Here is an 18,708-nt window from a genome sequence, read left to right on the forward strand (position 1 = left end):
CACTCCCCCTCCACCCACCCCCACCCACCCTCACTCACCCACCCACCCTCACTCACCCACCCACCCACTCACTCACCCACCCCCCACTCACCCACACCCACCCACCCACCCTCACTCACTCACTCACCCACCCACCCTCACTCACTCACCCACCCACCCATCCTCACTCACTCACCCACCCACCCTCACTCACTCACCTACCTACCCACCCACCCTCACTCACTCACCGATCGACCCACCCACCCACCCTCACTCACTCACTCACCCACCCACCCACCCACCCACCCTCACTCACCCACCCACCCACCCACCCTCACTCACCCTCACTCACCCACCCACCCACCCACCCACCCACCCTCACTCACTCACTCACTCACTCACTCACTCACTCACTCACTCACTCACTCACTCACACCCACCCTCACTCACTCACCCTCACTCAGTCACTCACCCACCCACCCACCCTCACTCAGCTCACTCACCCACCCACCCACCCTCACTCACTCACTCACCCACCCACCCACCCTCACTCACTCACTCACCCACCCACCCTCACTCACTCACTCACCCACCCACCCACCCACCCTCACTCACTCACTCACCCACCCACCCACCCACCCACCCTCACTCACTCACCCACCCACCCTCACTCACTCACTCACCCACCCACCCACCCACCCTCACTCACTCACCCACCCACCCTCACTCACCCACCCACCCTCACTCACCCACCCACCCTCACTCATCCACCTCACCCTCATTCACTCACCCACCCACCCTCACTCACTCACCCACCCACCCACCCTCACTCACTCACCCACCCACCCACCCACCCTCACTCACCCACCCACCCACCCTCACTCACCCACCCTCACTCACCCACCCTCACTCACCCACCCACCCACCCACCCTCACTCACTCACCCACCCACCCACCCACCCTCACTCACTCACCCACCCACCCACCCACCCACCCTCACTCACTCACCCACCCACCCTCACTCACTCACCCACCCTCACTCACTCACCCACCCTCACTCACTCACCCACCCTCACTCACTCACCCACCCACCCTCGCTCACTCACCCACCCTCACTCACCCACCCGCCCTCACTCACTCACTGACCCATCCTCACCCACCCTCCCTCACTTAACCACCCTCATTCACTCACCCACTCACTCACTCACTCACCCACCCACCCACCCACCCTCACCCACCCACCCTCACCCACTCACTCACTCACCCACCCACCCACCCACCCACCCTCCCTCATTCACTCACTCACTCACTCACCCACCCACCCTCACGCACTCACTCACTCACTCACCCACCCACCCTCACTCACTCACTCACTCACTCACTCACTCACTCACTCACTCACTCACCCACCCACCCACCCTCACTCACTCACTCACCCACCCACCCACCCACTCTCACTCACTCACTCAGTCACACTCACTCACCCACCCACCCTCACTCACTCACTCACTCACCCTCACTCAGTCACCCACCCTCATTCACTCACTCACCCTCACTCACTCACCCACCCTCACTCACTCACTCACCCACCCTCACTCACTCACTCACTCACCCACCCACCCATTTATGGAGCTTTTTATCAATATATTATTTTGTAACATTCAAACAAATAATTTTCCTTATCATATAATAGGTGCTTCCTTAGATTCTAATGGTGAGAGATCTGCTTTTTTTTCTGTATTTACACACCGTTTTCAATAATGTTGTCATGGACATGGCATTTAACATTCAGTGCTACAGTTGAGGCAGCTATTAAGCAGCGAAGACCCCTGATTAGTTTACTTGTCAGTCTCCAGTATTACCTAGTTTTGATACAATTTTCCTGTCAAGATTGACCTCATTCATCTAACTGCATGCCCAATCTTCACAATTTAGTCTTTTCATTTGCTGAAAATTAATCTTTAAAACCAATTTCCAGGCCATGCAAGGATTTTTTAGTTGATAAGAGAATTTCTCACCTTTACAAGTGGTAAAAAGTGGAAGAACTGCATTTTAAATTTATAATCTAGAAAAAAAAGTAGAATGAGCTAGTAAAAGTTGAAAAGAGAAAAATTAAAATGTTTAAAGAGGATAAAAAATAAAAGCACAAATGAAGTGTTTAAATGTTTCATAAAAATAGTGGTTTAGCTGTTTAATAGTTTTATAGTTAAAATACTACAGTCATAAAATTGTTCCTGATGTTTCAGTAGTTTTAATATGGTACTAATGTTCAGTTCACAGCTTCTGTATGTGTGCTGCAACCAAACTCAAATGGTTGCCCAAGGGAGATGGGAGTTTCTCTGATTCGCCTGGCTATCTAAGGGTTAAATTATGTCACAACACTGATGCGAGCAGTATATTTATACAAATCGCTTTCTCTACAATCTGGAAGGAAGTCACATTGACTGTACTCTTATTACAATATTGAAAGCGTAACTGAATTTATCATTGCAATAAGTAAAAACAGCTTGACTTTATTTTTTCCTATACCTTGCAGGATAAAAGCTTTAATATTGGTATTGTCTTCGTTTTGTAGTATGTGCAGAAAACTTGGAGAAGAACCTTAAGCAGATGGAGAAGCAGCTTCAACAGCTTGAAAAGGATTTGGAAACTTTTCCTCCACCAGAGGACCTGAATGACAAGTTTGTGACAAAGATGTCCATATCCTTCCTGACAGCTGCACAGCTCATGGAGCAATATTTAGTTAAGTTTTACATGCTTTTATTTTTTTTTAAATGCATCAGTGAAGCTACTGCTTCATCACTGATATTAATCATTTTCAAAAGTTGAGGGGCCTTCATATGTCAGTGAGTGAATGAAGGAATGAATAATACAGTATTATAATATTGTAAAGCAATTTTTAAAATAGATTTAGCTGAGAGAATAATGGTGATTCTAAATGGTCTAAATAGGATTTACAGGCGAAGTACACTTCAATACTAATTCCATTTTTAGCCTTGAATGTTGTAAAGGTTTATTTCATAGATGAAGTTAAAGTATTTCAGAAGTGGAGGATATGCTGTGGATAGCTTGCAATGGTTAGATCATCCTACACGACTTAATAATGTCTGGACCTATCTGTGTTTCCTCAGCACTAAAGAGAATGGACCAAAAAGTCAAGATCTTACCAAAACTATTTTCTCTTCACGCACATGCACGCACCACACATGTGCACAGACCACACCCACACTTCACTCACACAGCACAACCACATCACACCACACGCACACACTGCACTACCCCCACACACTCCATACCACGCACACCAATTGATATTTGTTTTCTATGAATGAATTTTTTTTTATAAAGGGATAAGTTGTGAAGATTTTTTAGTGTCTAGGTATATGTACAGTGTAACAAAAACATATGGAAGTGGAAGCATATTGTAAAATATTTATCTAAAAGCCATAATAAACATGCACCTGTACCAGTTAATAATGCCTTACAGGAATTAAGTAATGTTACGATCTCCGTAGAGACAAATAACTTTAAAAAACATCTTCCAGTTAATAGCTGAAAGAATGACATGTCAATTTTCTGTTTTAAAACTTTTGCTGTAACAAATAACTAAAAACACCATTCACTAAACACCATGGGTAGAATTTTCCCCCCGTTGGGGGGGAAGTTCAAGAGCGGGCGCGTGAAGGCGCGCCGCCAATCAGGGCGTGCTGCCATTTTGGACATCCCCAAATGTCCGTCCTTGGCCTGCTGCATTGTTCCAGTGAAGCTCAACACAAACTGGAGGAACAGCACCTCATCTTCCGACTAGGCACTTTACAGCCTTCCGGACTGAATATTTAGCTCAACAATTTTAGATCATGAACTCTCTCCTCCATCCCCACCCCCTTTCCGATCCTCCTTTTTGCCAATAATTTATATAGATTTTTCTTTTCCCACCTATTTCCCTTATTTTAAAATGTATTTCCATCCATTGTTTTATCTTTGCCTTTTAGCCTATTTCGATTCCTTCCCCTCCACCCCACCCCCACTAGGGCTATCTGTACCTTTATTATCACATTCCTTAGATAATATCACCAGCTTCAACACCTCTTTGTCTTTTTGTCTATGACATCTTTTGGTTATCTCCACCTATCACTGGCCCTCTATCCAGCTCTACTTGTCCCACCCCTCAAACCAGCTTATATTTCACCTCTTTTCTATTTTTCCTTAGTTCTGTTGAAGAGTCATACAGACTCGAAACGTTAACTGTGTTCCTCTCCGCAGATGCTGTCAGACCTGCTGAGTTTTTCCAGGTATTTTTGTTTTTGTATTACCAGGGTTTACTGTCAGGCAGACTGCAGGGCAGGTCACATGACCTCCTTCATTTACCCTAAATTTAAAGCTACAGTCCCAAAATGTATTAATCTTATAAACCTCATAATTGTAACTACAATAATCATAAAAAGTGGTGACTCAGTAAAGAATTCACTTCCGTTCAAGTCAGTTTCCAATAGGTGAAGTGATATAGCATAAACAGTTTATATAGAAAAGTACGCTGATGTTTTGTAAACCTGCTGAGGGCCGTGCCCTTTAAATTGATAATGTTCAGATCAGCAGGTCAGCACTATGTTCATTTGTCAATATTTAACCAAAGAAATTGCTCTCTGATAGAAATAGGCAAGAAAAGATCATTGTAAGGCAACTCAACCAACAGAAGTCAAAGCAAAATCAGAAATAGGAAAAGGATGACTAGCTTAGTGGAACAATTCATCATCTTTAGAACAATGGCTTTCTGTCATCATGGCTGGCTACTTTTGTCACGGTGCACTTTACAGGTTGGGTGGGCGAGATATGCAGCTGCATTTGGTTAATTGTTATTTATTAATTACCATAATGTAGTCATACTTAACATTTTAGGAAATATTGAATGTGATATGATCACATACTTAGCTAATTTCATACAAGGCAACTCAACATGAAACATCGATTAAATATAATTTACTTCATCTATTATGAACTGTATAACTTATTTGGTTTAAATTAAAATTGACAGGAAACAAGAGAAAGGAGCAATAGCAAGTTCCGTTGTTATAAATTTAGGATATGAGGTTAACCTACTTATGTATTCATCATTTTGAGTGTATGGCTAGGTACCTTTCGAATGTGGAATAAGGGACATGAATGTGTTTTTTCCCTATGTCAGTCTTAACCTTGCTGTTCTTTTATTGATAGTTCCTTGGTCTATGATAGATTCATCCAATTTATCCGGCCCAGAGACAACAAAATGTCCTGTATTTGTTAGCATGGCTTGTAGGAACACCCAAATGTATTCAGAATGTCTCCTTGCAGCTTGAATGTTTTCAGCTAATGCACAGTGGAGCAACCAGTCACACAGAACTGAGAGCCAGGCCTCATTATTATTGATTTGTGAATATTGAATACAGCTCACCTATTGGGGATGATTGTCGAAATCTGGCATTTCCTTCATAGAGCCATGAATTAAAGAGGGTTGGTGTACGCAATTTTGGAATGGTCGAGGGAGGGCACAGATGAGCAACAATGGGCTGGAAATTTTTTATATGCCCCCCTTGACACTACTAAAATCTCTTTTAAAAAGACAACTTGCACTTTTTGTGAGTGGCCTGTAGCAGTTCCTTTAAGAACTGCTGGTTGGATTACTGTATGCACAACAAGTTCTGCCTATTGGTACCTCAAAATTGTGTCAGGGTCCTATGTACATTAAAGTACTCTGATTGGATTATTGAAAGTAGGCAGCTATTTAAGACAGGTGGGTGCCTGAACCATCCACGTGAAATCCCCAGCCATACTCGGACCAGAGGAGTCAGTGATACCCTGTCATTATCAGTTCACTACTGCCCTGTTCACAACAGGCAGAAGCAGTGAAAATATGTTCAAAATGCTTTTGAAGTACTGTGAGGACATTGTTACAAATGTCAGGGAAACAGCAAAATTTGTGGAGATTACAATGTTGCTGGTAACTGCATACTTTAACTGCATCAATGATTTGTATCATCATCTGATTCAAAACAATAATTGCATTCTGAGATGAAACTTATCTATAAAATACTGTCATTACAATGATAGAATGCACAAAAATAGCAATGTGTTCATCCTGTGCACTTTTGTAAAAAAATGGCCACAAGTCCAGGATGGCGAAAGCTGCTCCTGTGGGAATGTCATGTACACCTCAGCATTTTATGTCACCCATCAAACCTGAAGCAAGCACCAGCATTGACACACACTTTTTAAAAATTGCTCTTGCGCAGAATGTGCACATTGCTGGCTTGGCCAACATTTATTGTCCTTCCCTAAATGTCCTGAGAAGGTGCAGCGAGCCGCCGCCTTGAACCGCTGCAAACCATGTGGTGTAGGTGTACCCACAATGCTGTTAGGGAGGGAGTTCCAGGATTCTGACCTAGCGACAACGAAGGAACAACAATGTTGTTCCAATCAGGATAGTGGCTTAGAGGGGAACTTGCAGGTCGTGATGTTCCCATGCATCTGGTGTCCCCTTGTCCTTCTAAGTTGGGGGGAGGGGGGGTGAATTGGTGGTCACAGGTTTGGAAGGTGCTGTCAAAGGACCCTTGGTGAGTTGCTGCAGTGTATCTTGTATATAGTACACACTGCTGCCACAGTATGCCAGTGATGGAGGGAGTGAATTTTTAGGGTGGTGAATGGGCTGGCCATCAAGCAGGTTGCTTTGTTCTAGAGGGTGTTGAGCTCCTTAAATGTTGTTGGAGCTGCACTTATCCAGGCAAGTGGAGACTATTCGATCATACTCCTGACTTGTGCCTTCTAGATAGTGGACAGGCTTTGGGGAGTGAGGTGGTGAGTTACTCACTGCAGAATTTCCAGCCTCTGACTTGCTCTTGTAGCCAGTGTGTAATCAAGTAGTCACGGCTGAGGACCTGGAATGGTTGGTATTTTGAAGAAGGGTTGGTTGTTGTTGTGTTGAGGATGCAGCGTGGTCACGGACCCTGCTGACTTGCTTCACAGTTCAATGCTCAAGGAGGACCTTCACAAGCATGAATATCTGAAGAAACTACTGGCCTCATTGCAAAAGATGATGCAAGGTGGTCTTAATATATGGAATCTACCACACCGTTGGGACTTTGTTGAACAAAAGTCAAGCAACAAACACTGCCCAACTGCTGTACAGTTGTGGTTTTCAATTTTGCTATCCGCTATCTCCAACAGAAGTATCTGAAAGGAATAGCTTAGACACATTGACAGAAAACACAGTTGGAGTATGGAATGTTCCTGCTGATGTTGAGTTGTTGGCAATTATAGTCCAGACTTATTTTGATATGCTTGGAAATACACAGGTACATATATCATCAAGCAACAAGATCGGAGATCAAAATAACAGCTCCATCTCCATGTGTTGAAAGCACAAGAAAGGAGCTGGTGATTCTTGAGTCATAACCAGCACCATTCTTTTGGGGTAGCAACAGAAGCACCCTAAGGCTTGCATAGCAAGGATTGGACAGGCTGTTCCTATCAAAAATACATAGCTGTTTGGTTTTGCAACACATAAACATGGATAGTGAGTGGAATCATAAACCAGCCCTTAGATGACCCTCAAAAACCCTCTGCGCCAACTCCTTCCTCGTTTAGGATCAGTACCTTGAAACAGGCATGATTACAGATATAGCATCTCATGGGAATGGTAGCATAGTGGTGATGTTGCTGGACTAGTAATTTAGAGACCTGGACCAATGCTCCAGAGACATGGGTTCAAATCCCACCATGGTACCTGAGGAATTTAAATTCAGTTAATGAAATAATCCTGAAAAAATGCTAGCTGAGTAATTGTGACCATCATCATGGTTTTACGCATGTCCTTCAGGGAAGAAAACTTACCAGATCTGGCCCAGATGTGACTCCAGACCCACAGGAATGTGATTGACTCTTAACTGCCCCCAGAAATGGCCTAACGAACCACTCAATTGTATCAAACTACTACAGAAAAGTCAAATAAGAATATGAACTACCCACCATCAACATAAGCACAGGAAATGTCAAAGGCACACCCTACCCAGTCAACCCTGCAAACTCCTGGTCACTGATATCTTGGGACTTATGCCAAAATTGGGGAATTATTTCACAAACTAGTCAAGCAACAGCCTGAAATATTCATACTCGATGGATCATATCTTACAGCCAATTCCCCAGACTCCTCCATCAACCTAACAGAGATGGTGGCAAGGCAGAAGGGAATTGCCTAGTGATTCCAGATCCCATGTAATGTAATGACATCAGATCAAACATGGGCAAGAAAGGCTCCTGATGATTACCTCCTATTGCCCTCCCTCAGCTGATGAATCAATACTCCAAGTTGAACACCACCTGGAAGAAGCACTGAGGGCGACAAGGGCACAGAATGTACTCTGCGTGAAGGACTTCATTTCCCATCACCAAGAGTGACGCAGTAGCATCACTGCTAACCAAGCTGGCTGGACGACACGTATGCCAGACTGGACCTGTGGCTGTTGGTGAGAGAAACCTTCTTTACCTCATCCACACTAATCTACCTCTCGCAGATGCACCTGCCCAGGACGGTAATGATGGGAGTTACCACCACACACCCCTTGTGGAAACAAAGTCCCATCTTCAAACTAAGGGTGCCCTCTGTTGTGTTGTGTGGCACGATCACTACTAAATGATATAGATTCAAAACGGAATTAGCAGCTCAAAACTGGGCATCCATGAGATGCTGTTGTCCCTCAGCAGCAGCAGAACTGTATTCAATCACAATCTCTAACCTCATGGTGTGGCATAACCCTCATTTTACCATTATCATCAAGCCAAGAGATCAACCCTGGTTCAATGAGGAGTGTAGGAAAGCATGCCAGGAGCACCAGCAGACATACCTAAAAATGAGGTGCCCACCTGGTGAAGTTATAAGACATGCTAATCAATGGAAGCAGCATGTGATAAAGTTAAGCAACCCCACAGTCACCAGATCAGATCAGATCAATGCTCTGTAATCCTGGCACATCCAGTCGTGAATGGTGGTGAATGATCAAAGAACTACCTGGAGGAGGAGGATGCACAAGCATCCCATCTTCAATGATGGGGAAACCCAGCACATCAGTGCAAAAGAAAAGGCTGACACACTTGCAACCATCTTAAGCCGGAAGTGCCTCCTCCTAAAGTCACCAGCATCACAGATGCCAGTCTTCAGCAAATTTGATTCACTTCAAGTAATGTCAAGAAATGGCTGAGTGCACTGCATATAACAAAGGTTATAGGTGCTGACAACATCCCCGCTATAGTAAAGAAGACTAGTACTCTGGAAGTAACCAACCTGTCCCAGTACAGCCACAACACTGGCATCTAACTGATATTGTTGAAAATTACTCAGATATGTGCTGTCCACAAAAAGCAGAACAAACCCAATCCAGCCAATTGATGGAAGGTTCGTTGATAGTGCAATCAAATGGCACTGACTCAGCAATAACCTGCTTACCAATGTTCAGTTTGGGTTCTGCTAGGATCATGCAAAGTCCAGACTTGTTACAAGTATGGACAAAAGAGATAAATTCCAGAGGGGGGATGAGAGTGACTGCCTTTGACATTAAGCCAACATTTGACCTTGTGTGGCATCAAGGAGTCCCAGCAAAATTCAAGTCAATAGGATTCAGAAAACTCTACACTGGTTAGAGTCATACCTAGTGAAAAAGAAGATGATTATGATTGTTGGAGTCCAATCATGTCAGCCCCAGTACATCACTGCAGCAGTTCCTTAGGTAGTGTCCTAGCTCCAACCATCTTCAGCTGCTTTTTCAATTACCTTCCCTCTGTTGTAAAGTCAGAAGTTGGATGTTTGCTGATAATTGCAGTGTTCAGCATCATTTGCAACTTCTCAGATAGTGAGGTAGTCTCTGCCCATTTCAGCATGACCTAGTCAACAATCAGACTGGGGCTGATAAGTGGCAAGTAACATTCACGCCACAGAAGTGGCAGTCAGCAATCATCTCCCTAAGAGAGAATCTAACCATTTCCTTAAGGTTGGACAGGCAGGGTCCAACATAAAACATTTGTACAGTCCCAATTCACTTTCTAGAGAGCATGGATCTCTAAGCACAACTGGCCCTAATTTGGTATTATTTGGCAATGCAACCCAGAGAGGCCTTGGATGGCTAGTGTGGTAATTGAAAAAAAATTGCTGCTTTTCTCTTCTGAGGTTGGTGCTAAAACATATTGTTGTGGCAGATTACTTTCTCTCTCTCTGCCTGTGCTGTCTCTGACATGGGTGCCTGAAATGGAAAATGTTCGATATACTTACATCTCTTTTCATGATGAGTACAAAAATATGGAAGCGCTTATTAAAAAAATAGGTGCGATACAGTTCCAGAGGAGTATAATAATACCCTTTTGCATACATCACTCAGCAGTGCATTGAAAACTCAGAATGTACTGTAATACCCTGAAAGTCATTTGGCATTATACTGACATTCTGCAGGTGAAATTGAATTGTAATTCAACGACAGATAAATTTATGTAATTTGTACAAAAGAAAAACAAAATTATATTGAATAAAAAGTATTTCAATTCATGGTTATTGACCTCATCTAACTTCAGAAACTTTCAGAAAATGTGCTGATAAATGTACAGCATTCAATTAATTCTCTCATTGGACTATATAAGCATCGAAGGGAGCAAGACAGAATACAAACAAAACAAGAACGTGTTTGCAACACACTGTTTCAAATATGGATAAGTAGTGTACAGGTCAGAAATTAAGAGTTTGGCCTGATTTAGATCAATTGAATCTCCAGATTCACAGGTAATGGAACAATATTGCTTTTAATTATATTCAATGGCTTTTCACATTTAAACATTAAGGTTTTCTAATAAAACATAATAATGTATAAATCATTATCTTTATTAAAAAATCCTGATTCATTAACTTTTCAAAATTAATTTCATATCATTTAGATAAGACCACCCACTTCCGAAAGCCCATGGCTACATGATATGTCAGATAATTATGTAAAGAACCAAGCAGCAGTCTATCTGATCTTTTATTTATTAAGCAATTAACCAAGTAGCTCAGCACTACACTTCCAACAGCTTATTGCTCAGAACACTTAAAGCAGCTGAACTATCTATCAACATAAACTTGGTCAGGTCAAGGAAGAAGTTTTTTTCCCTATGAAGCAATATTCTTAAGACAAAGTCCTGCAATGGTCAAGAGTGCAAGGAAAAACCCCCCACATCTAATTTTTTAAAAATCACAGTATTTTACAACACTACTTTGACAGGGGTGTAATGTGAATTCAGACCCATATCACTGAGACCCTATCTCAGCGACGTGTCTCAGGGGAAAAATCAGCTCACAGATGTCCCATGTTCAGAGCAACATTCCTGGAGTTGGTAAAAGTAAGTCACCTTGTCCTTGTTGGTGTTGTAGCCCTGGGAAAAAAGTGGTAATTTACTGTGTAGAAACTAAATTAAGGAGCAAAAATTGCAATGCTTGAAAGGAGAGTTAGAAAAAGTTAGTATAGGATGGCTTGTGTCTGAGTCACAGCCACAATCAGACAAAACTTGTCATTCCATCATTTAGCCATGCAGGCCCTTAACCACTCATTCTTTTTTCTAGGGATATTTTTCCTCTTAATGTAATGGGAAACATTTCTTGTAGGGCACTACTTTGGAGTTCTTTACGAAGAGCATTTTATGATCATGGCACCCTTTTAAAAAAAAATTGGTATAAGAATGGTGATTAAGTTAATTTATTAATCCCTCTATCCATTTTTGTAGATGTCTTTTTGTTTATACAGTATTGATGATAACAGACTGGTACATAGGAGATATCAAACTACGCCAGGGACATAAATTAACAAGTAGTTGAAACTACATAATATTGAAGCGCCCAGGGTTAATGATTGTGTGCCTAACAATGTCAGATTCTTTAACTCCTTTCAGCTGCTTAAAGTCAACAAATGCAAAATGATAATAGGATTTTTTTAATGTGCCCTGATGATACTGTCTAATATTTCCTACCAGTTTGTCTTTTAGAACAAACTACAGCTTTCTATCTTCATACTATTGTAAGGGAAAGGCACTGTTGTAATGGCTTCCTCAACACTTGCATTAACATCATGCCATGACATGCCAAAGGAGCATGCACGTCTGCAAAGTGCCCCTGTTATGGAGCAGTACATTACTTAGAATCATAAAATCATTTATGGCACAGAAGGAGGCCTTTGGCCCATCGTTTCTATGCTGGCTTTCCGTGGAGCAATCCAGTCAGTCCCATAATCCCACTCTATCGCTGTGGTCCTGCAAGCTTATTTCCTTTAAATACCCATCTAATTTACTTTTGAAATCATTGACCATCTCCACTTCCATCACCCTCATGGGCAGCGATGTTCCAGGTCATTACCACTTGCTATTTTAAAAAAAATTCTCCCTCACATTCCCCCTGCATCTCTTGCCCAAAACCTTACATCTGTGTCCTCTAGTCCTTGCAGGGATGAGAAATTTCCACATTGTGGCGGAATTCCAACTTACTGATCTGGAATTCCGCCCTTTGAAACACTTTTCCGGCCTCTGCCTCCACAGAGGTCTATTTGAAATGTATTGTGCTTTAACACAAAGCGACTGAGTTTACGAATGAAACAACAGAAAGGAAACAGACTCACTATTGATTCTGGCAGAAGGGTTGTATGTGTGCAGTGTGTCTACCCCTGCCACCTGCGCAATGTGTTGACGTGTGGTTTTCGTCTGATGAGATAGAAATAATTAAATAACAATATTGAAATTGAATAACCATCCCAGAAGTCTAGAATTAATTCTCCCTCGCCATATCCAAGGCTATACCAATGATGTAGGGAAGAAGAGGGTTCAGGTCGTGCAGTCAGAGTTTAAGGATCTAGAGGGGAAGTTAAAAAGCAGGACCTCAAAGGTGGTAGTCTCTGAATTATTCACAGTGCTGTGCACTAGTGAGAGTAGAAATAGGGGGATATGGCAAGTTAATGCCTGCTAGAGAGGGCGGGAGGGCGGGCTTCAGATTCCTGTCACATTGGAGCCAATTCTGTGGCAGGAGGGTTCTGTTATAAGATGGACAAGTTACACCTGAGCAGAGTTGGGACCAATATCTTCATGGATGGTTTAACTAGTGCTTTGGCTAATTCAGCAGGGGCTCAGACACCAAGATGTATTAAGAAGTAGGAACAAGGTACACAGAACTTGCAGGATGTAGTATAAGGATCTGGCACATATAGGGTTAATGTGGGACTGAGTACAGTATCACCCATACGGTGATGTAAGAGAGCAGATGACCGAACTCAGGGTCAGCCTAGTGTTGGACAGAGCCATGTGTACCAGCAAGCATGGAGACAGCTCCTAGCTTATAACCTTTACTGTACATTTGTAAATAGTTCTGAGTCAATAAAGATTTACAGCTAACCTAAGTATGACTCCAAAGACATCTTCAGACCTTAAACTTAACCAACATCCTACAACAGGGGGCAGAGTTAGAGCTAAACATGATACAAAATTAGGTGGGATCATCGAAAATACGGAGGGGTCTAAGTTAGGTTTGGAGTGCTTGGGCGGAAACTTCCGCTCCCGCCAACGGCAGGAATCATGGCAGGTGGGGGAGCAAGATTTGGCGGGAGGCCAAAAATCAGTTTCCTGATGGTGGGAAATTAGTTTGGAATCTTGTTCTCCTGACTTTCATGATGGCTTAAAAGTAGGCTGAGCATCCTGCTGAGCTTTGTCAGGAACCCCATTTGCATCTCATGAATGTTCACACCAGAATCTTGTTCCCCTTCCAAACTAAGTGCCTTGCCATTTAGAATGTTCACTTTCACAACTGTACATAACTGGCATGCACCTGGTGAGGTAGGTCAGTAGATGCTGCTTTTGCCTTCCTTTCACACCATCGTTGAGAGATATTGGCTACCTGTAGCCGCTCAGGGGAGAGATGAGACAGAGGCAGGACTGGAGGTGAGGGGAGTCAAGGAGCAGAGTGAAAGAGTGAATGACTGTCTGGGTGCCATTTAAATCTGGTGCCCAGGTGATGGCGGGGCGGGCCATTTCAGCCCACCCCACCACAAGATTCGACATGCTCCTCGTGGATGCATAATAAATGAGCTGAACAACGTAAGATCTCGCATGTTCAGCCGCCCTGCTTTCCAGCAGAATTCACTCCAACTTCCGCTCCAGCAACCGGACTTGGTCTCAGAACGGAACATTCCGCCCCATGTGTGCAAATGCATGGTGCGGTTAATAAAGTTTGCGAGCAGTAGGCATAAGTAGCCACTTGGAAATATGATGTAGTGGCAATAACTAAGATCTGCTTCAAAACAGGGGAGGATTTAGGGGAGAATTGGATGCTTATTATTCCTGGATTCAAGATATTCAAGAAAGAAAGGAAATGAAGAAAGGGGGAGGATAGCAATTTTAATAAGGAAAATATTACAGTGCTGGAAAGAGAGAATGTCCTCAAGGGATCATAAACACAATCTATTTTGCCGGAGTAAAGAAACAAAGGAGCTATTTCACTACTTGGTGTATTTTATAGGCCACCAAATAGTGGGAAAGAGATAGAGGAGCAGATTGGTAAATAAATTATTGAAAGATATAAGAGCTGTAGAGTAGTGCGAATGAGGGACATTAACTACCCCAATAACTGAATGGGACAGAATAGGGGACAATTTCTTAGCTACATTCAGGAGAATGTTCTTGATCCATATGCTTCCTGCCCAACAAGTAACAAGGCATTATTGGATCTATCTATCCCTCGGGAATTAAATGGGTCAAGTGGAGATTTCACAATCATAAAGGATCTCGGAATAAATATCATTGTATCATAGGGTTTAGATTTTTTAATATTCATTTACATGATGTGGGCATCACTGACTAGGCCAGCATTTATTGTCCATCCCTAATTACCCTTGAGAAGGTGATAGTGAGCTGCCTCCTTGAACTGCTGCAATCCATGTGGTCCACAGTGTTGTTAGGGAGGGTGTTCCCAGATTTTGACCCAACAACAGTGAAGGAAAAGCAATATATTTCCAAGTCAGGATGATGTGTTCCAGGTGGTAGTCTTCTCATGTATCTGCTGCCCTTGCCCTTCCAGATGGTAGTGGCTGTGGTTTTGGAAGGTGCTGTCTAAGGAGGCTTGATGAGCTCCTGCAGTGCATCTTGTAGATGGTACACAACGCTGCCACTGTTCATCGGTGGTGGAGGGAGTGAATATTGTGGAAGGGGGTGCCAATCAAGCTGGATGCTTTGTCCTAGATGGTGTCAAGCTTCTTGAGTGTTGTTGGTGCTGTACTCATTCAGACAAGCAAAGAGTATTCAATCACATTCTTGTGCCTTGTAGATGGTGGACAGGCGTTGGGGAATCAGGAGGTGAGCTACTCGCTGCAGGATTCCTAGCCTCTGACTTGCTCTTGTAGCTACAGTATTTATATGGCTAGTCCAGTTCAGTTTCTGGTCAATGGTAACCACCTGGATGTTGATAGTGGGGGATTAGGTAATGGTAATGCTATTGAATGACATGGGGCGATGGTTAGATTCTCTCTTGTTGAAAATGGTCATTGCCTGGCACTTGTGTGGCGTGAATGTTACTTGCCACTTGTCAGCCCAAGCCTGGATCTTGCCCAAGTCTTGCTGCATTTGGACATGGACTGCTTCAGTATCTGAGGAATCGTGAATGGTGCTGAACACTGTGCAATCTTCAGCAGACATCCCCACTTCTGACCTTATGATGGAAGGAAGGTCATTGATGAAGCAACTGAAGCTGATTGGGTCTAGGACACTACTCTGAGGAACTCCTGCAGTGATGTCCTGGGACTGAGATGATTGACCTCCAACAACCACAGCCACCTTCCTTTGTGCTAAGTTTGACTCCAACTAGCGGAGAGTTTTCCTCCTGATTCCCATTGACTCCAGTTTTGCTAGGGCTCCTTGATGCCACACTTGGTCAAATGCTGCATTGATATCAAGGGCAGTCACTCTCACCTCATTAGCTATGAAGAAATACGAGGAACAATCTGGGATAAAAATACTTAACTGGTGTTTGGCACGGCTGAGGTATGCAATGAATATATTTCATCCATGTTTACCAAGGAAAAGGATTTTGTTAAAGGTATGTTAAACAAGGAGGTTGCTGGGATACTGGATGTGATAAAGTTAGATAAAAAGGAGGGAGTTGAAAGGTTGGCTGTATTTAAAGTGGATACATCACCTGATCTGGATAAATTACATCCTATGTTGCTGAGGGAAGTAAGCTTAAAAATTATGGAGATCACAATCTTTCACCCCTCCGAGATACAAGGGTGATGGGAAAGAACTGGAGAATTGCAAATATTACGCCCTTGTTCAAAAAATAGAGAGGATGGACCTGACAATTATAGACCAGTCAGTTAAATGTCGATGGTGGGGCAGCTTTTAGGAGCAATAATCCAGGAGAAAATTAACAACAACTTGAATAAGCATGGACCAATCAGGGATTTGTTGAAGGGTTTGACCAGCTTGATTGAATTATTCGATGAGGTAACAGAGAGGATGGATGAGAGCAGTGCAGTTGATGTGCAAATGGACTTTCAAAAGATATTTGATAAAGTACCACACATTAGGCTTGTTAGAAAATTTGACGCCAATGGGATTAAAGGGAAGTATCAGCATGGAGACAAGTTTGGTTTAGGGATAGAAAACAAAGTCAAAGGGCAGGATATTGAGAGCGGGGCCCGCTCGCCAACGCTTAACATGACGCGGGATGACGCCGGGCGGAACTCCCGACCTCACCTCGCATCATGTCAATTTTCAGGTTGGCGGGGACTCAGCCAAATCAGCTGTGCACCCGCCAACCTGCCAACAGCCAATTGAGGCATTTAAAAGCTAATTTAACAAGTTAATGGACCTGCCCGCCCAAACTTAAGGTTGGCGGGCAGGCTGGGAGCCCTGGCGGGCTTCAGAAAAAGCATGAAACCTCATCCACGGGCGGGATGAGGTTTCATGTAGGTTTTTAAAAATTTAATAAATGTTTGAATAAAAGTGATGGACATGTCCCAACTCATGTGACAGTGTCACATGAGGGGTCATGTCAGGGAGATTTTATTTTTGTGCAATGACCATTTTTGAATTTGACGCCGATCTCCCTGGGGCAGCACTTAGCCTCAGGGAGATGAGTGAGCTCTTTCGCACACATGCACACACTCCCAGTTTAGGGAATCTCCCCCCCGCCCGCACAGGGAGCGCATAGCGCTTCCTGGCGGACGTCACGCTGGGTGGGCCTTAATTGGCCCGCCCATGTAAAAATGGGTGATTGGGGGCGCCGATCGGAGGCCCACCCACCCCTGAACTCTCTTCCCCCCCCGCCGATGGGGGGAAAATTCTTCCCATAGTGAATGGGTGTTTTTCAGTCTGGAGGGAGGTATACAATGGAGTTCCTCAAAGCTCAGTATTAGGACAATTGCTGTTTTTTGATATACATTAATGATGTGGACTTTGAAATTTGTAGATAACACAAAATTTGCAAGTGTAGTAAACAGTGAGGAAGATAGTAATAAACTTCAAGAGGACATGGACAGGCTGTGAAGTGGGTGAACGCATGGAGGATAGAAACAAATGCAGAAAAGTGTGAGGCGATAAACTTTGTTGGGAAAAGGAGAGACAATTCATGCTGAATGGTATAAACTTCAAGAGGGTACAAGAAGGTGAGAAACATGGCGGTATTTGTGCACAAAGTTTTGAAGATGGCAGGACAGGTTAACAAAACAAGTTAATGTTTGTGCTTTATAAATAGAGGTATAGAGTGCAAGGAAGTTGTTCTAGACTTATGCAAAACATTAGCTTTGTCGCAGGTGGAGCATTGTGTCAAATCCTGAGTACCACACTTTAGGAAAGGTGTGAAGGCTTTGAATTAAATACTGAAGAAATTTATTAGAATGGTTCCAGGAATGAAGGTTTACAGTTATTGGGGTAGACTGGAGAAGCTGAGCTTGTTCTACCTGGAACACAGAGGCTAAGAGGAGATTTGATTGAAGTGCATAAAACAAGAAAGATATAAATGAAATAAAGAAAAACTGGTTCCAATGGCTGAAGGGTTGATAACTAGAGGGCACAGATTTAAGGTGATTAACAAAAGAACCAGAGGTGACATCAGGAAAAAGTTTATTGCACAACTAGTGACCAGGCCGTAGAAAGTATTGCTTGATAAGGTGGTGGATACAGATTCAATAGTTGCCTTCAAAAGAGAATTGTATAAATACTTGAAGAAGAAAAAAATTGCTGGGATATAGGAAAAGAGCGAGAGAATGAGCCTAACTGGATCTTAGTATAGAAGAGCTGGCCCAAACTCAATAGGCCTAATAGCCACCTCCTGGACAATATTATTCTATGAAAGAAAACGTTTTAAAATCTCCAACAATATTTAAAATCTGAAAGTTTTGATTTTGACTCACAGTAAATCTTTAGTACCAGAGAGGCTGCTTGGCAGTGAATAAGACTTAACACATTATTAAAAATTCACTTCCACTTGAATGAACAAGCCCTAACTTTTTCTGGTGTAGATAGTAGGTAAGTACCATAACTTCATGCCCTACATGTCTTTGAATGGCAAGTATCTTGGCAAGATACTGGCACATCGAAGCTTATAGAAGAGCAATGCAAATCAGGCAACAATTTCCTGATTTCCACCTTTAACTTTGCAGATGCTAGATGTTTCTCTGCAACATAGAAATACCTTGAAAAATACTGTTTTCC

The 18,708-nt window shown here is 43.0% G+C and overlaps 1 protein-coding gene across 1 annotated transcript in view; it reads left to right on the forward strand.

Annotated features, from left to right (window-relative positions):
- Positions 1 to 18,708, forward strand: part of LOC144682943 (protein diaphanous homolog 3-like) — a 786,894-nt gene that overhangs the window by 602,138 nt on the left and 166,048 nt on the right. The window contains exon 23 of the mRNA XM_078545867.1: positions 2,555 to 2,678. Coding sequence (XP_078401993.1) covers positions 2,555 to 2,678 — 124 coding nt within the window. The remainder of the gene's footprint in view (positions 1 to 2,554; positions 2,679 to 18,708) is intronic.

This window comes from Cetorhinus maximus, chromosome 7, assembly GCF_964194155.1.
Source record: "Cetorhinus maximus chromosome 7, sCetMax3.hap1.1, whole genome shotgun sequence".
NCBI lineage: Eukaryota > Metazoa > Chordata > Chondrichthyes > Lamniformes > Cetorhinidae > Cetorhinus > Cetorhinus maximus.